The sequence below is a fragment of the Paramisgurnus dabryanus genome, chromosome 4, assembly GCF_030506205.2.
Source record: "Paramisgurnus dabryanus chromosome 4, PD_genome_1.1, whole genome shotgun sequence".
Taxonomy (NCBI): Eukaryota; Metazoa; Chordata; class Actinopteri; order Cypriniformes; family Cobitidae; genus Paramisgurnus; species Paramisgurnus dabryanus.
The window spans coordinates 29,407,259-29,429,826 of record NC_133340.1 but is presented as its reverse complement, the minus strand read 5'-3'; the positions used below and the strand labels follow the sequence as shown (position 1 = coordinate 29,429,826).

Below are 22,568 nucleotides of genomic sequence, written 5' to 3'. Positions count from 1 at the left end.
AAATAAATAAATCTTAATTTCTAATGTATTTTAACAGAACCTTGATGACGTATGCGGTCGAGCAACGCAACTTCCGGAGAATGCACCCGAAAACATGTTCGGGACATGTCCGGCGGAACTGGCACGAATGGCCACCCTATTGACCAGGCTGTAAGGTTGGCCAGCTTGGCTAAGCTTGTTGGCTGGGTTTAGCTGGTCTCCCATGCTGGTTTTATCTGGTTAAGCTAGTATAGCATGTTGGTTTGGGGGTTTTGCACACTTTTGCTGATCTTGGCTGATCAGGCTGAAAGCCTAAACCAGCTTGACCAGACTGTAAGCTTGGCTAAGCTGGTTAGTAGCTGGTCATCCCAGCCTGGCAAAGCTGGTTAAGATGGTCTTCCAGATTGATCAAGCTGGGGGGTCAGCGGGTCTCCCATTCTGACCTGTTAAAACCAGCTTGGAGTGGCCAAAACCCTTTTAAAACCAGCCTGCTACACCAGCTAAAGCAAGGCTGGGAGACCAAGTAAAAATAGCCAACCATCTTAGGCTGGTTTTAGCTGGTCTTTTCAGTAGGAAAGTGCTTAAATATAAATGTAAATGAAAGTATTTAGATGTGTTCCTATAGCTCAAATTGTCAATCACTTTGTAAACTGCGTAAAAAGGTTGTGCATTACATCCCAGACGTACTGATTTAATGTATAGCTTAAATGCACTCTGAGTTGCTTTGGATAAAAGTGTCGGCCAGATGCATAAATGTAACTGCAAATGTAAATGTAAATCACAGCAAAATACATAAACATGAATAAGATTAATTATTACTGCATGAATCAATGACACCGTTCTCCATGCATCATTTTATAGAAAGTAAATATCTGCATGTTCTTATGAACAAATACAGAAGATTGGCATCACTTGCACTAGGATGGACTTTATAATTTACTTGACTACAATATCTCAAAGTCCATGGTTTGCATCGGTTTCAATGTCTTTACTCCTATTGGTAGCCATCGCGTCACTGCTCAAAGTTGTGTTAGGACTGTTGAATTGCGAGACCCAGCACCCGTGTGACAGAAATCTCTAAAACTTACTGAAGATAAATGCCTGCCAGCAACACTTTTGGTATAATACTGATGGATTTTGATTAGAAGTTGAAATCACAATATATACACTACACTTACACATCTATGCTGGCAATGTCAACAAGTGGCCAAATTATCAAGTGCATGTCCCAACAGCAATATTCTCATGCCTGCAGATGTGATTTCTCTTCTTTATTGCCTGAGCTGATGGCACGTTCACAGCCAGTAAAACATGAGAATGATGGATTCATGGCAGTGTTGAGAATGAAGAGAAGATGAGCAGGGAATGAATGAAGCTTCTGCTGAACGCCAATAAGAAGAGGATGAATGAGGACGTGCCGAGCGTGTGTCTGGTTTACATCAGCTTGTGCTGAATCATCACATGGCTGAAGTTGGGAAGAGTTACTGTACGAGTGGCTGGGGTGCAGTAGATGTTATTGTTTACTCTCTAAATGGAGAAATTAAGTAAATGAGCAAGTTGATGTCCTTTAAGGATGTTTGTTACTGCGGTTATATGAATGTTGTGTTACTAAAGCATTTGTTTGGATACACTACTGAAACATTACGCGTACGAACACGGCAGCTGCGTTTGCACTGTGAGAGATGCGAGCAGACAAATAATTAATATATGCTTAACTCTTTCATTGCCATTGACAAGTTATCTCTTCAATTAAGATAAAACATTTCCCTGCCCTACTGAAAAATCCAGCTAAGACCAGCATAAGCTGGTAACTGGTTTTAGCTGGTTTAAGGTGGAACTAGCTTGTTTCAGCTGGTTCTCCCAGTCTAGCAAAGCTGGTCACACTGCTGGGTCAGCTGGTCTTCCTGACCAGCAAAGTCCAGCTAGACCAGCTTAAAAAGTGACCAAAACACAGCTAGACCAGCTTGCTTCACCAGCAAAACCAGCTATAACTAAGCTGGGAGACCAGCTAAAACCAGCACACCAGCTTATGCTGGTCTTAGCTGGATTTTTCAGTAGGGTTCTGCCATGACGCTTTCCTGACAAGTTAAAAAAAAAATCATGATCTTATCCTCTATGTCCATACTGAAGTCCCAGATGACAAAACAGTGATTCATCTTTAATGAATCATTAACTTGTTAGTGTCCGGGATGCCTTCAGCCTAAACCGTAATTTTATAAAAGCTTAGCCTAAACGCAGGATATGAATAAACAAATCATAAATGACTGTTTGGATTGTAGTCTGTCTTGAAATCAGTGGACCCAGGCTTGGAAAACTGAATTTTTTATGTCACAACTTAACAAGCGTATAGCAGCTCACTTCCACAAGTTTAGCCCATGCACATACAGACACAAAAATGCATTCACATCAAATCAAATATCAGGATAACAAATACAAAAGCAAAAGCTCTAGGGTAAAAATGACCTTACCAGCACTTCGTCCCTACATATCGTCCTCTCTTATTTTGTAGATGTATATATTCCACATTTTTGATTTGATGGCTGCGATCAATCGTCAAAGCTATTTTATGGATGTTTCCATTAAGAACCTGTCAACTCTAATGTTGTAATGATTGATTCAGAGTCGTTGAACGTCACCACTCAGCACATAAAACCATGTGCCAACATCCCATTCTCAAGATCACTTCTCTTCCCAGCAAACGTGCTCTTCCAGACCAGACAAACACTTCAGATTCAGGAAAGGATGGACGAGGGCTCTACAGTAAACACGCTTTACAGTACAAGTAAACATAAATGATACATGAAAGAGGAGACAGATCACACATAAAGAAATGATGGATAGAAATCATAATGCTCAGAATAGTGCCTGTACGCAAGTCTGGTCTTTTGTAAGAAAAGCCAACAACATATTTGATGCGTCACTTGCTTAAAAATAAATACTCTAATCCCTGATTACAAAGACAAGGCTTAACCTAGTAAGCCTAGTCCTAGACTAAAACACATGTTTGAGCTGTCTCAACTGAATATATGTAACGTGTGACTTCTCGATGTGATTACATAATACGTAAGGTCGCGCTGGCGCGTCACACAGCTAGTGTAAGATCAGAGGTTTTGGTTTCAAGTACTTATTTTTTTCATTTTCTTGGTGAAAATGAGGATGTTTTCACTAGATAAGACCTTTATGTCTCAGCTGGGGCTGTTTAGGGCCTTTGAAGCTGCATTGAAACTGTAAACTGTTGAGGTCCACTAAAGTCCACTATATGGAGAAAAATCTTGCAATGATTTCTTAAAAAAACTTAATTTCTTCTCCACTCAACAAAGAAAGACATAAACATCTTAGATGACATGGGGGTGAATAAATTATAGGGATATTTTATGAAAGTGGAGTAATCCTTTAAATGTTGTAATTTAACTAAGGCCTGGTCTTGGCTTTAGCTAAGGTCTGTCTGGGAAACCACTAGGCCTAAAATACTCTAGTGTGTCTGAACTGAACCAATCTACAATACATGATTTAAGAAACAGAAGAAGTTGAATAGGTTTTTAAGTCTTATGCTGGGACACAAATGTTTAGGGAAGTCTCTGAACAACTTTGAGAATGTGATCGCCAATGTCTAGTGCACCTCAACGGATGATGTGAAATAAACTCTTACAGATCCGTGCTGGATCCCAAACCGCCTACTTCCATACTATATAGTACGCAAAGTAGCCCTTTTTACGTACTATATAGTATGGAAGTAGGCGGTTTGGGATCCAGCTACAGTTATTGCTTAAAATACTTCTTTGTCTGTAAGAAAATGATTAAGAAGAATATACGGCTACATTTTGTCAGGTTTTCAAAACAAAATATGCTTTTTATCAAAATTTATATTACTTATATTTATTTCTTTAATGGACTGCCCAAGTCTACCTAGCGTCAACTAACTGCTTCCTTTAACTTTTAATTTAAATTATTAATTTTTTTTATTTACATTATACTATCTTTTTTTATAACATAGTACTCAATATATAGTATATCTTCTGTAGGATCAACTATGTTTGGCACTTTAAGGTTTTTTTTCTCCCAATGAGTTTTTGTTGAGTTGGGAGACAGCTGAATTTAGCTTAACTTAAACTGAGCGGAGTGATAATGCAACATATATGTAACATAACGTAATGTAACGTTATGTTACATATATGTTGCATTATCACTCCGCTCAGTAGTACAGTTTAATCTTAACCGCTGTACTTTGCTACTTTGTTGTGCTATGATTTTTCAGTTTTCTCTTGTTTTTATTTATGTAAAGCTGCTTTGGAACAATTAACTCTCGTCAATTAAGAGAAAACATTTCCCGGCCAATGATGCTTTGAGTTTTTACGGTAGTCTGTAATTCCGCTACTATCCACTAAAAAACTTTTAAAAATGTTACAAATTTTAACCTCTGTGTATTTTTTGATAATCGTTCTGAATCTGATCCTTTACAAAAATTAAATTATTTTAGCTTTTTGCTCAAAATTTTATCTTTTTGAAGAAACCTACCCATATTTAAGAGGTTATAAAAAGAGAACAAACCTTTTTTTCCCCATTTTGTTTGTTTGTTTGTTTAAAATCAGATGGTCTGTTCTTTCATTTGATATATTTGTTTATATATATATATAAAAAATGCTGGCGGGTAACTTAAAAAAAAAAGGCTGACGGGGAATGAGTTAAACAACTGTGAAAAGCGCTATATAAATACAATTGAATTGAAAAAAAAATATATATACACAGTGTTGGGGAAAGTTACTTTTAAAAGTAATGCATTACAATATTAAGTTACTCCCCCAAAAAAGTAACTAATTGCATTACTTAGTTACTTTTCATGTAAAGTAATGCTTACGTTACTTTTGAGTTACTTTTGCGTTACTTTTTCTAAAGCTTGATCTCTTTCAGGCCTTGCAGGTATTTTTTTATGACTGAAAAGTTCTGCATTCAACAACAGTCTATGTAACCTACACCTCAAAAACACGTAGAATAATAATCTAGAATAATATTTTATTCTGAAAACTTCCCGACTACAGAGCAATGCATTCCATATAAAAATCTCAACATTACAGAATATTGAAAGTTGAACATTATGTACCCACACAAAAAGTACAAAACACATTAAGTAAATTCACTGTCCATTGAAATAATAAAGAAAGTAATATAGGCTAGTTAAATTGCCATTATGATTTATATTAGGGCAAAAGACAGATCTTAAACATTTAACATTTTTATCAACTTAATAAAGAACAATGGGATGATAGTGAGAAACAACATCCCTAATTAAACAAATCTTTAGCTTCAAAATTTGAAAAAAATCTTCATGTGACCTAAACAAATGTATAAGTTGATTCCAATAGACATCAACTGTTGAGTTTTCTACTAAGTGTTATTAAACCAAAATGTGTTTTATACTAAAAAAGTCCAGATCACTTTCTGCAATGCAAAGAACAAAACAAATGATCAACAAAGATTTGTGTGTTTTAGAGTATTATTATCTTAACACTATTCACTATTTCATCTAGATTTTATTTTCAAAGTAACGATTGTAGCGCAGCAGCAGAAGTCTCTCAAAACGCTGGTCTGTGAGACGGTTCCTTTTTGGGGTGAGGATGAGACTTCCAATACTAAACAGCCTCTCAACTGGCGCACTGGAAGGTGTGGCTGTGTTGGTTTTTAAGAAGACCTTTAAAATCCTGGGGAAATCATGTAAATTTCCCATATCACCTGATTTAAGGTATTCACATATCTCCATGTCCACAGTTGTTGCTTGTTTGTCATGTTGATTCTCCTCTTCAGGAAATGCAAAGAAATCATTTTCATGGTCTCTGCTTTCAGGATCAGGAGACTGCAGTGGCTCTTTTTGTTGTATCTCAACATTGAGAGCACGACACTGTGCTGACAGAGTCATCTTGATCTTGTCTTTTCTTGTATCATCCCTCAGCCAGCGCAGCTTGAACTTTGGCAGGGTTACCGCAGCAAGCAAAGCTTCCTCACTGTCAAGGATATTGCTAAACCGTGTCTTGATAGCCTGCAAAAAAAAAAGATTAGATTATTTGAGTTAAACAATTTATAAACTAATAGACATGCATTCATACAAGAAAATATTACAATTATGTGAGGTAAGTAACAGATACATAAACATATTGACTTGAATGCACTGAAGAACTGAACTGAGCTTAATGATGACACCACTTTTCACAAAAGTTGCTTTATAGCTTTATTGAACTCATTTCATTATTGATGAACTAGAGTTACAGAACCAAACTAAATAAACACTAAACTGATTGTAACCTTATACTGTCTGTTTACTGTCTATTTTCATTTTAGAGCTGCTTTACAGCAGAATTGAATTCTGATTGCATCATTGAATCTTTGTATAAAGTGCTATACGTGATAAGTGATGCTTTGTATAAAGTGCTATAAGTGATAGGATAAAACTGTATTTATAAAACAACATTTTAATAATGATAATGCAATAGCCTATTAAAAAGACTTACTTGAACTATGAGGTCTGGGAGGTCAGCCATCATATGGGAGAGGCCTTCTTTCAGTCCCAAAATTTTGGCCATCAGGATTTCAAGAGTAGGCTGAAGGGTGCCATAGAAACAATCGTCCTCACCTTGAAGTATATCCAATGCCATACAGACAGGCTTCAGAACCTTGCAATATTCTTTTAAGAAATGATACTCTCTCTCCGTCATGCATCTAATGTCCAGGCGAGTGCAAAGTTGATTGAGGTCCACTAACGGCATGTCTGTGACTCGGGTAAGCGCATCATGAAACGAGTTCCACCTTGTAGTTGCAGGGACAAGCAACTTTCTTTTGCTGAATTCCCCCAGGATCTCAGATGCCACAGTTGACCGACTAACTTTTGACCACAAAGTTGAACATTTTCCAGTTGCACTCCTGTATACTGCTTTGCAATCTGCCTTCGCAGTGATAAATTTAACTACGTCGGTGGTGCAAATAAGGTTAAGTGTGTGTGACGCACATCGGTGATGAGGGGGGAGAACAAACCTTTCGCTGGTCTCACTGTCATCCCGTAAAACGTTGTGCAAGTCCGTAAAGACGACGTCGTCTTCATCATTTTCTGTTTCATCATCAGCAGCTTGAAACATTCTGAATGCTTTAACAAAGTTTGCGCCATTGTCTGTGACAGTTGCAGTTATTTTACCACAAAGAGCAAATGAGCTGTGAATTTGCTCAATCTCCGCTGCAATGGCATCGTATGTGTGTCTCCCACGAAATCGTTTGCAGGCGATTGCAGCTTTTCGGCGATGAAGACTAGCAGGATCGATCCAGTGTACAGTAATTCCTAAAAAACTTTTATTATGCGCAGTCCACAGATCCGCAGTGGTAGAAACATATTCCAGGTCAGCAAAGGTTTTCTTTAAGTCTGTCTCCATTTCCATGTATGCATTGTCCAAATAGCTTGTAAAGGTTTTGCGATCGGGCAGCACGCTTCCCGTCCTTCTGCCTGTCACTGAGATTTTGCTGATGATATTGCGAAATGTAGGCGCCTCTACAGTGGAAAGTGGCTGCATCTCCTCAACAATAAAAGCGGCGACTAATTTGTTGAGTTCAGTCGAACTAACGTTAATTGTTTTACCTGATGAACTGAAATCAAGCTTTTGTTGTTTAGCTTGAGGCGGGGTGCAGGTCGTATCATCCGGCGCTCTCTCGTCCAACTCTGTGGTGCTGTGTTTTGCATGGAGATGTTTTTTTAAGTTTGAAGTGGTGTTTTTTGCAGTTGACAAGAGTTTTTCACCTACACATAATTTACACTTGACGACAATCCCCTTCTCCTTTTCTTCCACAATTTCAAAATAATGAGAATATTTCCATCGCGAAAACGTCAAAGCCTGGCCTGCCATCTCCGTTTCTGTTTCAAACTGTTCCCGCTCAGGCGGGCGCGCACGCATAGAGTGCGTAATTCTACGTGACTACGTTCAGTTTAATTCAGTACATAATTATTTTTTAAATCGAATTAATTAAACTAAAAAGTAACTCACGTTACTTTTTTTTAAAAGTAACTTAAATATTAATGTGTACATTTATAAAGTAATGCGTTACTTTACTCGTTACTTCAGAAAAGTAATATTATTACGTAACGCACGTTACTTGTAACGCGTTACCCCCAACACTGTATATACATATATATATATATATATATATATATATATATATATATATATATATATATATATATAGTTACGGCAACTGAGAGAAAAGGCTAACTACTAAAGCTAACCAGCCAAAACCTAGGCGTCTGATGTGAAATGAAAATAGGCGCCTGGGGCATCGCCAAGATGACCGCTAACTGAACTGACAATCTTAAATGGACTTTGACTCAGAGCCCAAAGATTCACAACTGACAGGCCGATGCATCATTTATACAAAAAGTCTCTCTGCCTGTGAAAGTTTGCATCTATTCGTCTCATTGTCGAGTTTTCACAACTTCAGTAAGTAAAACATCTTTGATGTACTCAATAATTACAGCTTTTGAGAAGCATAGATGTCTTAGGCATTCTGCGTCGTTTGAAGCGTGGCTTTATTGCCTCAAAGTATCCTAGCAGTCATGAAAATATTCATAAGCTTCCCATCTCCTAATCTCAGTACAACGGCTCATCTGTGTTTCGCCAATCATTGTTATTAGCAAAGCATCTTGTGTTGGTTTGATCCTCTTGAATCGCAGACCAGATTTGAGGCTTAAGATAATGAAAGGATGCTAATAGCAGCTAATCTGATCTACTGGGAATAAACAGGAAAATCATGGAGAGGTCTTGTGCAGCAGAGACGGGGATTATTACCATTGTCAACTCTTTCACACTCATACGCTTTATCTGGTTCTTCCCTGCGCTATGTTCATGTGCCAGATACAGTGTGTGCGTGTCTTACAAATCTTGTCTTCATGGTGTTCAGGTGAAAGTCTTACGTAAAAAACACTAATCCGGAGACTTGGGAAGGGAGTGTGTAATCGACCCCAACACCCTGGGGTCAATCCTCTGGATAAAGGGACCATCAGGAACCGATAGGAAAAGCAAAATAGAAAACATCCCATAAACTGACCCCATAAGGGTGAGGAAAACAAAAACCATTTGGAAAGAAGGGCTTTTGTCCACGGTTATTGAGGCTGCCCGGGGTGAGCTGCGGAGAGTATTATCCATGGTGTCTATCAAGGGACAGCAGTAAGTCCAGTGTTATTTTCAGACTGTGCTGGTGGTTAGTTTGGCCCTGGAGGGAGAAACTTGCTCATACTGGAGTTTATGTAGCATGACTGTCCTAAATGAAGCTGCCGAGCGTTGAGGGTCGGCCAATTAATCTGTGGATTGTACTCATTTCCAGCTGCACGAACGCCTTCCTGTCGGCAGCACCTGAGTTTATGGGTGTAGGAAAACCACGTTGAAGGTTTCGCTTCGCTTACTAACTCTACCTGCACCATCACATTATTGTTCTGGAAGGCCTGATGTGGTCCAGACAGGGTTCTGGTTTCTCTTTGCTTTTAACTGAAGCTAACAAGACGATCGTCTGCGCTGTCTCCTCTTACTTCTTTGCTGACCTTCAGCATCCACCCTCAAACAAACAACGACCTCGGGTTAATTTACAGCGGCAGGACATCAACACAGATAAAGTTACATAGGGACACAGATTATCCCTGACCAGAAAGCATTCGTTCTGACCCCTGAATTTAAAGTCAGCCCTAAATACACTTCTGAGAAAAGGTGCCTGTTTACTGCTGGCTTAGTGCACAGTAAGGTCTTATTTTTACACATGTGAAATATAAGATCAATACAAAAATTATTTCCTTAATGAGTATTTTTGTCATTTTCCCAGAAAAATTATCTAAACATACCTAAAACAAGATAAATGGACTTAGCTTACTGAAAAATGCATAATATGTTACAGTATTTATACTAAGAGAATGTTTTAAATCAACTTTATTTTTCTTACCCCGCTGGCAAATCAAATCATTTTCTACTTACTTTAAGCATAAATCAAACTAAATATATTATTTAAGATATTCTATTATAGATGAAGGAGGTTTACGGCGAAAACAAGAAAGTGATATGAACCAACCTCAAACACTACAGTAAATATGAAACTTCATACAATTTGTGCTACATAAAAAAAAAATCATTCATGATTTGCAATAATACCGTATATACTATTGTATATACTACATATTTCATTTTTACCATTTTCTGTGCTTTCTTTTCTTTTTTTATGTAAAAGTGCTTGCAACAGTGTAATATAAATAAATCTGAATTGAATGATGGTTGTTAACAGAAATGTGCTATTATTTTTCCACATGATTACATTTTTTTCCCCGAGATAATACAAAATAAAGCAATACATATACATGTGCTGAAGAAGAGATCAAACTATATATGTATTAGAGGTAATCTCGGGTACAAAGAAATGTACCCAACCCAATGACCCGACATGCAAAATCGTGCATAAGAAAGACCCGACCTGAGACAAACCCGAAAAAAAATGTAACCTGAGTCGGACCCAAACCTTTGAACCCCAATGTAAACGGCACCGACCTGCATAAAATCTGCATTCCCGCACCCATCAGTCAGACAAAAAGAAACCCCATTGGCCTCACATCCAATTTGGCCCACTTCTCCATTTATTTATTTTCCTTTGTTATCTGACGTTGACACCAAGGTCACCACTAAAATGTGCATTCAAAATTGATTGACAGGTCTGTCTTGGCGTAAATTAATCTACCGCCAGCCACATGATGTCAAAAGCGCTCTTGACAAACAGAGGTGTTGTAAAAAAGAACTCGACGCACACGCAAGCTAGTTCAGGTCTTCTCGGGTCCGTTCAGCAAAAACACATTCATTTTAAATTACACAAAACTCGATGCTGCTATTATTATACCCAACCCGTGTCCATGGTAACATGTGAAACTTTTAGACCCGAAACCACTTGTGACCTGTGAAGACCTTTTATCTGCATACCAGAATATCATAAATACTTATGATGGATGCAACTGGATGACAACACTAAAAACACCTAGAACACTGTAGCAACACACTGGTACCCATCCAAGCAATACAGTATGGCAATGATAACACATTTATATTTAGCTAAAACAATGATTTAGAAGACTAAAACAGTTATTTCTTATAATAAAGTGAATAATTCCTCTAGACACATTTATAAAAATAGTTTATTATCAGAAGTACACTATGTACTTAGGAAAACTGAAAAATCTGTCTCTTTTTCAAGCACTGCTTTCCATCATCTTGCATCGTTGTATGGAGATACATACAACTTTCATTATTCACTCGTCTCACTTTGGTGACTGCTAGCATCACTTAGATAGGACGCAGAGAGCCGTGCTCGCCTATGAGACCATAAATGCTTGAATTAGAGACAGCAGTGATGTCCATAGATTTACTGGAAGAGATTTGTCTGGTACTGAAGGACTTGACGCGGTTAGGAGACGGATCGACCATGGGACTACTGTAAGATAACACCATAGTATTTTACCACACTTCCCACGGTTCATAAATATAGGCTTATCTTATCTTACACTGTACCTCATTCTTAAACAGCCAAATGCACTGAAGTAGCATTTGTGTCTTGCAAGGATTCAGCACAGGTGTCTTGGCTTGTGTGTGCTATTAACAGGTGTCGAAAAGGACGTACCACCTGTAGTAGAAATTTAAAATCATATCATGATAATGTCACATTTATTAAGTGATTCTTGTGTTACATAAAGCTGCCGTTAAAAAAGCAGTCCGATAAAGGTAAAAACTGCTAAATCTAACACTAATACATATTTTTAGGATGCTTTTATAATATATACTTTTCTAAGGCTGTCAATAGATGTTGTAACTAGCATGGCTGTCAGAAATGGGCATTAACACTTCTCATAACACCTCTTAGCCAAATGCAAAAACCTTGAAATGGACACGTATATAATTTCTGTCCGATACATTAGCGTTTATACTATAAACACAATCTGAAGATTTGTGTTTCATGACTCCCTCTGAAAGGGGATCGCCTGTAACTGATGTTAAAAGCAAATGGTAATGGGGCTTCAGTTCATCAGAGACAGAAATTAAAACACACAAACACACTAAATCCCTAGCAGTACACAGAAGTTGAAATAGGGGACCTTTTAGTAACAACACCTAGCTCCAACACTGACTGTAGGATTATGGGAAATGTAGTGGCGTTATAAATGAGGTTTATGCCCTTCATCAGACAATGAACACAGGGTGCTGTGTGCTTGTGTGCCTCACTGCAGCAGCTGTGATAAATGAAGCTATCCACTCATTGTGTACTGATAACCTGAACGCTCGTTTCCCACCGCAGTATTGCAGCTCAGTCAGAAACAAACACCATTCCCTCATTCTTACAAACTCCACACTGTCTGATAACAAACACCATTACCACCTATTAACAAACTTCATGGGATCTGATAACAAATACCATTCCCTCAGTCTTAAAACTTCAAAGGGTCTGATAACAAACACCATTATCTTATTTTAACAAACTCCACAGCATCTGATAACAAACACCATTACTACCTATTAACAAACTTCATAGGATCTGATATCAAACACCATTCCCTCATTCTTACAAACTCCACAGTGTCTGATAACAAACACCATCCCCTTGCTCTAGCAAACTCCACAGCTTCTGATAACAAACACCATTACCACCTATTAACAAACTTCACAGGATCTGATAACAAACACCATTATCTTATTCTTACAAACTCCACAGGATCTGATAACAAAACCCATTCCCTCAGTCTTACAAACTTCAAATCGTCTGATAACAAACACCATTATTTCATTTTAACAAACTCCACAGCGTCTGATAACAAACACAATTACCATCTATTAACAAACTTCAGAGGATCTAATAACAAACACTATTCCCTCAGTTTTACAAACTTCAAAGCGTCTGATAACAAACACCATTCACTTATTCTTACAAACTCCACAGTATCAGATGACAAACACCATTCCCTCACTCTAGCAAACTTCACAGCTTCTGATAACAAACACGATTCCCTCATTCTTACAAACTCCACAGTGTCTGATAACAAACACCACTTGCTTCTACTAACAAACTCCACAGTGTCTGATAACAAATACTATTACCTCATTGTAACAAACTCCACAGCATCTGATAACAAACACCACAAACTCCACAGTGTCTGATAACAAACACCATTCCGTTATTCTTACAAACTCCACAGGATCTGATAACAAACACCACTAGATTTTCCTAACAAACTCCACAGGATCTGATAACCAACGACATTACCTCATATTGACAAACTCAGCATCTGATAACAAACACCACTAGGTTCTACTAACAAACACCATAACATCTGATAACAAACACAATTCCCTCAGTCTCACAAACTCCCCAGCGTCTGATAACAAACACCATTAGCTCTGTTTAGCAAACATCACAACAGTTTGAAATGCATGCCAATGCCTTAGCGCTTACACTATCATTATTTAACCAGTAACCAGTAAGAGCAAACATCGGTGTCTGACAGAAAGAAAGCATCATTACTCCTTACAACACAAACATCATTAAATGGTTTTAAGAAAACAGGGCAACAAACGCTTTTAAATGATGTGATGTATATCTAGGCTGAAATGCATTTCAACTCATTACCTCTAAACACAACTACCATACCATAAATTACAATAAATTGACACAGGCAGTTGAATTTCAATGACTTTGGCAAAATAATAGTTGAAGAGAACAAAAAGAAATAAGGGAAAAAGAAACCCACAAAAAAACACAAAAGAGATCTCTTTATCTCAATGTCTCAGATGTTTCTCCTGAATAAAGACCCAACTTACTTAGCTTTATTGTTTTTCTCACTGTTTGGATAAAATCATCTGCTCTAAATGTAAATGTCATCTGTCTAAATCTCAAACTGTTTACAAAGATACTAAAGTCTGCAATTAAAAGCAAGAGAAATGATTATGAACCTGAAGATCTTAAACATTTCTTAATAAATTCTTAGAAGACCGAAATGAGCTGAGCTATGCTATACACACATATTTCTTTAAAATAAATTTAGGAGAAACATCTAAGACAAAACTGATATTTATTAATCCAAAATCAAAAGACATAAATCAGCAACAACTAAGCAAAAAAAAAAATAAATAAAATAAAAACATTTCCTTTGGTGAGACTGTAAAAAAGTACTGGGTCAGCACAAAAGCTCTAGAAGATGTTTCTGAAGTTCTGTGGAACATCTCAAGAGGTTTGTCTTGTTTTGGCATAACGTCAGTTTCATAAGTCATGAAAGATCTTGGGTTCAGTTCAGTCTTTGAATTAAAGGCAAAGTTTAAAGTCCTGCAGACAAATCTTTCTTTCTTTCCTTCCACAGAAAACAGGAAACATCTGTGAGTTGGTACAGTAGTCTTTTATCACTTTAATCGTAGCACTCATCCCCTCTTAATATTAAAAGAGTTTTCTAGATCTCTATTTAATTTTCTGTTTTTGACATTAACAACAACCCAACAAATGACACTTCAGTTCAGACCAGCACATACGCATTGACATACTGACATTTTATGCAACAACCTAGCAATGGCCTAACAACTATTGTAGGTCTACACAACCTGAAAACCATATGAGGATGTGATTTTATCATGAAGCCTCAAAACATTTACAAATCTTTTGTTTTGAATCAGTGTTTAGAAGCTTGTTTCAAACTGGCCAAGTCACACGATTTTAGCAAAGGAGGAAGTTTTACATTTTGACAGTTTTGAAAATCTGATGGTTCACCACAGTGGGAGTTGATCACAATTGACCAGCGTGTCTAATATGGTTAGGTAAACTCGGGTCAGTTTTATTATGCAAATGTATAAAACATTCATCCTTTTGACTGATAACACTTACATTTTGCGAACTTTTTGTTTATATACAGATTTAATGACAAACATCTGCAGAATTAAAGGGGGGGGGTGTTAAAGTGTTAATGATCAGTTTGCCCTAAAATAAAACTAAAAACACAGAATACACTTTTAGTTAATAACTTTAAATTAAATAATTTATTTTTCCTAAAAACATATTTAAAAAAAAATCTTGCAGTCATTGTGTAAAAAGCATTGGCTGCAGGTGACTTTTTTTAGGGCGCTTGATGCCAAGTTTGTCACAACATGTATGTAGCTCGTCATGTGTGTGGTTTGTGATTTAAAAAATATGTGTTCTGCGCGTCAAGTGAACATATATGTATCATGTGTGATGTCAAAATAAGTGCCTGCTGCAGACGCGTCTAAAGGGTTTATGATAAAAGAGATGCTCGTGTTTGCTAGATACTCGTATAATCTCATGTGTAATCAGAGTTTACTGTTAAGGGAGTGTCTTGCATATTTTGTGAATGTGAGCGTCTCATTTATCATGAACGGTTTTGACGTGTATGTGCAGCAGGCACTTATTTTGACAAAACATGTGGTGCACATGGTTCACATGACGCAACAAACACATTTTGAATTTGCGCCCCATCGGAAGAGCAGTCACGGGCCGCCACTGGTAAAAAGTGTAAAATGTTTAGACCAGTGGTCTCCAACATGGTGTCTGCGGATACCAGAAAATCCCATTAAGTACATTCATTACAAAACAAATGATATAAAACATTGTTGATTTACTCCAGGGGTTTTCAAATTTTTTAGAAAGTCGAACCCCTTTGTCCTAAATTATTTACTCGAAGTACCCTCTAAAGTAAATATTTCAATAATTATATAGTACATTTGCATGTTTAACTTCAAAAACATTTTTTATTCTTTTTCATCCATATTTTACATTACATTGTTATTTTACCTGTTGAGGTAATTTTCTTTTATTGGTATATTACACCTAGCCTAGAGTTGTGCAATGGTCACGTGAAATTCAGATTAAACAAGTAAAATATAAATTTTGTTAGTGTTTTATTTAGATTTTTTTACTTTTTTAATAATTTATATACATTTTATGATTTAATTGTAATGAATATTTTTTCATCAGCTCTCATACCCTCTTCCCATGTCATTCTCCCAGTTTGGAAAACCCTTACTTGCTGGATACAAAATAAACATTATCACATGGTTACTGAACTGTTTATATTAGATTTAGAGGAATAATTACTATATACTGATATATATTTCTTTAGTGGTAAAATATTCACATTTTGATATAATATTTTGGTTATCACATTTATCTCCTACACACAGGTTCTATGGGTTTTAGGCTATAAATCGTTTTAGGATGAATGGGATATATTTAAGCATTTCAACTAGCGTCAGATTTTTATATGTGCACCTATAGAACTGAAGCAGTGATTTATTATATCTGTACTCAATGATTATTCTGCACAGCTCTCATTACTGTCACCTACTGCAGTTATTGTTGTTATTGTTCAATCACATCATTTATCTCTGCAATGAAACTCAACACTTTTCCTCTGACTAATAAAACCCCCACTGATAAATAGGTGATTTTACAACAAAGAACAAAAAAACAAGGCTGGTAGCAATTTAAATATATGGCAAAAACAATAAAAAGTGAAGCACACATTTTTATTCTTCGCCAATTTTAATTGCAGTGGTAAACTCATTACTGTATTATTCTAAAAAAAATAGATTACTTGATAATAGGGCTGCACAAATCATCAAAAAACTAATCGAGATTACAATTACGAGTAAAGCAACTACATAATCGCCCCAAGCCATAATTACAGCTCTACATTTGCGCCTTTTCTGTGCGTTTCACCAGTATGTTTGGGCACCAAATACTAGGGGTGTAACAATACATGGATATGGACGTTATGTCAAGGAATGAGGACACGGAGAATTAGTCAAAATAATTGAATGAGTGAATACTCTGCAATAATGCAGTAAAACAATAGCTGTTATGTGATATTTTTTATTAGAAACAGCAGAAAGGCCTACTATATTTCTTTGTGAGTTTATCATAAAAGTTTAATTTAGTTTGATTGACAGGTTAGATGAACACACCCCTCACAAATGTTCATTTATAAGTCCATATTAAAACAAATTCACTTGTGAATATTCTTTCCCGTGGGATGTGACCGAGCGTAAGACTGTAAAATATCTTCACAGACACTGGCAGCCTCCTCTGTGTCTTTGAAATCTGGTCCGTGTGCCCACTCACAGCTGTCTCTGGAGTCTTACGGTGGGCTGCAGGAACTGGGTTTGTGAATCTGCTTATCACTGCTGTAGTGGCTGAAACTATGAGACGAGGATGAAACGGAAGGACTCGTAAACACAGACGCTTGAGTCATGCCAGTGGCATGCAAAATGCTGGAGCAGGACTAGATAGCAACCATCTTACTTTAAATGCATCAGTCTAAATACCTAAAAAATACCTTGTGCAGTTCACGTTTTAAATGTACCTCTTATTTACATATCACATGATTCTCGGTACAGAAACATGCAAAAGCAAGGCAATGGCATCACGCATTATTAAAGTCATGTGCTGTACATTCTGCAGCGTTCATGTCTTTCATGACATTACATAAAGTAAAAAAATAACGTTGTGCCCTTCAAAAAGTATTTTCATTGACTATTTCTGAAAACATAACTTTGACTTTGTACATTTATCCAGAACTCGACAAGAGATGCTGTGCACCGGGTTGCCAAGTCCTTTCAGTGAGTTCATTTTTTTCTGCATGTTAAAGATTAAATAATATCCTTGATTATAAGTATTTGGTTAATAGTCATTGGGATGCTTTTGGCTAGTTTTGATATGCAAATCCGGCTATAGAATGTACATGTAAACAAACATTTTAATCAGATTGCAATGTTTAGGGTAAATGTAAACTGTATTGTCGTAACCTTCAATCGTATTAAATTCAATTAGATTGACAAAATTTTGTGCATGTAAACATAGGCAATGTTAACTTAAAAATAGTACTATAGTAGTGTGTATGACTGATGTGTCTTCTGAAGTCGTAGCTCTGAAGAACAGAAATGTAAGACTGTAGTAGCTGTAAATATCTTGTTTATGCTTGTTTGGGTTTGACATTACTGATGTTAAATGCATTTCATTTTTATACAAATGATAACCAAACGTGTCACACCAGTTTGCAGAAGGGACAAAAAAATTTTATATTGTTTTGCCAGTTAAACTACTTTGCATACGTGACCCTGGACCACAAACGTCACCCGGGTATACGGTATTTGTAACAATAGCCAACATTATATTGTATGGGTCAAACCAGTTTTTTCTTTATGCCAAAAATCATTAGGATATTAAGTTAAGATCATGTTCCATGAAGATATTTTGTACATTTCTTACCATAAATATATAAAAAATTTATTTATCATTAGTAATCTGTGTTGCTAAGGACTTTATTTGGACAACTTCAAAGGCGATTTTCTCAATATTAGATTTTTTGCACCCTCAGATTCCAGATTTTTAAATAGTTGTATATCGGCCAAATATTGTCCTATCCTAACAAACCATACATCAACTATTTATTCAGCTTTCATATGATGCATACATTTCAATTTCAGAAAATTGACCCTTAGGGGGCGTGCACACCAAAGCTTTTACACCGGCAGCCGGGCATATGTTTTCAATTGTTTTCAATGGAAGCTCTGCATTTTTCAAAAAGCTGTCTCTCTGCGTTTTTTCGGCACACAGCGCTGATAGTTGAAAAATATTCAACTTTGGGTGAAAAAGCTCTGTTCGTCAATGTCAGTTCTCACACACCGTCCAATCACAGTGAAGGAGGGGACAAATATCACAACAACCAACCGGTGCATCTTTCAACAACTGATAAACAAAGCAGAAGAATTACAGCAACCAAAGCGCACAGCTGAAATAAAGCTGGCAGTTGGCATCCGTCGGTCGTTTCAGTCGCATTTAAAAGCTTTGGTGTGCACGCCCCCTTATGACTGCTTTTGTGTTCCAGGGTCACACTTTGTCATCTAAACCAACTCTGTTATGAAGTAAATGATAACAGATTTTTGAAGATTACAGTACATTTATTACAAACTACCAAGAAAAGCATCAGCAAACTTGATCTGAAGAATTTGTCTTTGGTTAGTTGGGTAAGTTATTTGCAAATGTAAACTTTTTCCAGTATTTTATGTAAATATAAAATGTATTCTGATTCAACAGCCCATTAAAATCTGTTCATGTCCATTTGAGTACTTATACTGATGAGATAAAAGCATACATGCAGCATTGAATATCATAAAAATAAGCATCTATTCACCTCGGAGGACGCCAATATTTTTCTAAGTGCTCTGATACAGCTTTGTTTTTTTAATAGCTATGTGTATAAAGCTGTACTTCTTCTACTTAATAAATCCAACAATACAGTGATTTTTACATTATTATACTCAGATATAGGTTTTTGCAAAAACAAGGCCTAGATCAATTCATTCATTAATAGTGTTTTTTTATGACGCACATCCATATTGTTATTGACAGACATACAGTCGTTTGTTTAAATGACTTACTTCTGTTTGTACCATTTGAAGTTGTGGACTGATACCTAACCATGTGGGTTGTTGAGGAGTGCGATTACATATCTTGGCAATCTCACTTTTTGTTTTGTTTTTTGTCTGAAGAAATTTCTTAGACCTACTGTGAACAAAGGACCGATCCCTACAGTATATCTAGAGACAAAAATATTACTGACCCCATAAACTGAGCTCTTGGCCAAGTAAACAAGCACCCAAAGATTTGCATTAAGCTAAAAACACGACAGCATAGCAACCCACCCTGGCAACCACCAAAAAATCCTTCTTGCATATTGTATATTTTCACCGTACAGCTTTCGTTTTCCCCTCACGTAAAGGGCAATAAACAGGGATTACTTACTAATCTTCATTTATCTATGTGTATGTATGAGTCTACCACATGCGGTTTATACAAGCACGACTATTACTCTGACTGTCTCCCGCTTTGCTTTGCATTTCTTTCCAGTCCCCAGCGAGCAGGTTGTGCATGTATCTCTGCGGAGATGTTCTTCAGACGTATACCCTCCACACGGCACGCCACATAAATCTTTTAATACGGTACTCCCACCACTGAGATTCCTCCTCACAACTCAAAGAAATCTCTTAATTATGGCACTTAACATAGCACACGATAGCTGCAGTCGACGCCGCAGAGCACATAATTCACTGCGCCCAGAGCCCAGACCTCAAAAACAGCGTAAAGACGGAATGAAGATGGAAGGTTTTTATACCCGTGACACTCGGTAAGAAGGACCCTTGAGAAACCCCTTCAGAAAACTCAAATAAAATGAAATAAAACAGAGCTTCAAGAATGTCGACATTCAACACGCAGTGCAGAAACATGAGTAACAAGACATCAAGTTAAATATCTTACAGTAACTTATCTGAACTTAAACATTCTTATATATAAAAATATGCACATGTTTGCTCTTTCCTATGGGACACTTTATTAATGGCAACTCTTTGGTGCACTAAAGCAGATTATACACACATTTGCAGAAATCTTTAGAAGCTAATGAGGACATCTCACGGTCAAAGTAGTTCTCATATTATAATAATGTTTAAGCCTTTACCTGTTGGATTGGATTTAAAGCAAAAAATTATGAACCTTTCAAAAAGTGAGGATGACTTTAAATGCATGAACTGGTTAGTTTTAAACATCCCCCATTACATTTTTAGAGATGTGTATAGTCACTGATTTATCCATCAATGTAAAGACTTTCTGCTCCTTGCATGTATGCATTCGGAAGATGCTTTAATCCAAACACAATTTACAACATGCACGGCTAACATAACCCTTCATTAAATTAACAAGCGTGCTTTTATATTTAGCCAAACCTTTGGCTGTGTTTGTAGGCAAATGTAAGCAAAACCTACATCCACACAATGAGAAATGTGCAAATAAATCACACAATGTAAAGTAATGTTGGTTTGAATTCTGGCCTCTTCCCATTATTCACAAATGGAAAGACCACCATAGATCATAACAAGCACTTCACAGCTTAAATGCACGCGTCGACTGATTTATTCTGTATTCTGACCTTCTACATTAAGGTAGGACATAACATGTTTGTAATGGGGTTAATGGACTACTGAAAACAAAATAATGCACTATATGGTTCTGGTTTGTTCAACATTGTGTACTTATTAACATTGGCATTTTACCACTGTGGCCACAGAAACACCATAACTACTAAAACAAAAATCCCTCTCATACTGTAGCATTTTCTCACAGATATGCTGAACTTACTTCTTGTGTAAAACCCAGAAGGTGGTTTAACAAAACAGGGACCAGGACCAGGACTTTGGTCCTCTACTCCCACCTGTCGTTCTGGCACAGAAACTAGTCTCGACGCAACAAAACTACTGAGTTATGATCCGCGTTTTAACGCGCGTACTGTGGCGGGTTATAAACAGAGCGCTTCAATCATTAGATTTCGCGTTTGGATTGTCGCGTTGCGCGTTGAAACTCTCGTGCACAGTTACTTTTATCTACGTGAGCTCTGTCATGAGAGACCAGAAATAAAGAAATAAATGAAATCATCTGCACCATAATGAAGACGAATAAATTTCATCTCAGAGCGCGCACCAGGCAGGCGCGTGTCAAGATTTAATATGCGCCGTTTGCACTTTACAGACGTTGTTAAACATTATAGCGCACGAATCCGTCAAGTTGCGCGGACAAAACGAATTAAACAGGCGCAGAACAAGGCGGACAAACGATGTACAACTGTGAACTGAGAGCAAAGGAATGCAGGGGTGTTGGTTACCTCACAAAAACTGATTAAACACACGAATGCATTTATAAAAGTCTCTAATGATCGCAAAGTCCATGTTTAAAACACATCTCACAGCGCTGAGAGACGCAGATCATATCGATAACAGTCAACATCAGCCTCTCGGAAACCGCGCGGTTCTTTACATCAGTCATGATGTTTCAACCATCAGTAAAGAGTACATTTGGGTAAATCTCGAAATGCCATATCTCTCCTCTCACAAGTCTTCAGTAAACAGTGCTGACACATATTTATTCTCATCACAGACTCAACTGTTCTCCTCCATCTCATCAATAAAGCACCCAAACAAGGATCGAGGCATTGAGCGCGTGGAGATGTTAAATTGTTTTACCTTGAGTGCCGCACACCAGCAATCCGAGCAGACAGGTGAGCATCATCATCATCTTCATCAGGTAACAGATGACAGATAGATAGACAGACCGACTCTCGTGCTGCGAGATGAAACCTCAGTGAGTCGAATGAAAGTAGCGAATCTCTCTCTCTCAAAGTCTCTCTCTCTCTCTCTCTCTCTCTCTCTCTCTCTCTCTCTCTCTCTCTCTATCTCTCTCTCTATCTCTCTCTCTCTTTCTCTCTCTCTCTCTCTCTCTCTCTCTCTCTCTCTCTCTCTCACACACACACACACACACACACACACACACACACACACATGCTATCTCACTCACTTGCTCATGGCTGTAGATCTCTATGACTGTGAAATCTCATGAAACCTGTCAAATGAGCAATTAAGCACATTTTACCCTTGAGATCTCATTACCGTAGTACAAATAATGTCATCCTCATTACTTTAATACAGTTTAGTTTTTATGTAAATTAG

The 22,568-nt window shown here is 37.2% G+C and overlaps 1 protein-coding gene across 1 annotated transcript in view; it reads right to left on the bottom strand.

Moving 5' to 3' along the window:
* LOC135735636 (neural cell adhesion molecule 2) overlaps window positions 1-22,222 on the bottom strand; it is a 178,076-nt gene extending 155,854 nt beyond the window's left edge. The window contains exon 1 of the mRNA XM_065254077.1: window positions 22,086-22,222. Within this exon, the coding sequence (XP_065110149.1) occupies window positions 22,086-22,143 (58 nt within the window). The 5' untranslated portion in view covers window positions 22,144-22,222. The remainder of the gene's footprint in view (window positions 1-22,085) is intronic.
* Between the last annotated feature and the right edge of the window lie 346 nt (window positions 22,223-22,568).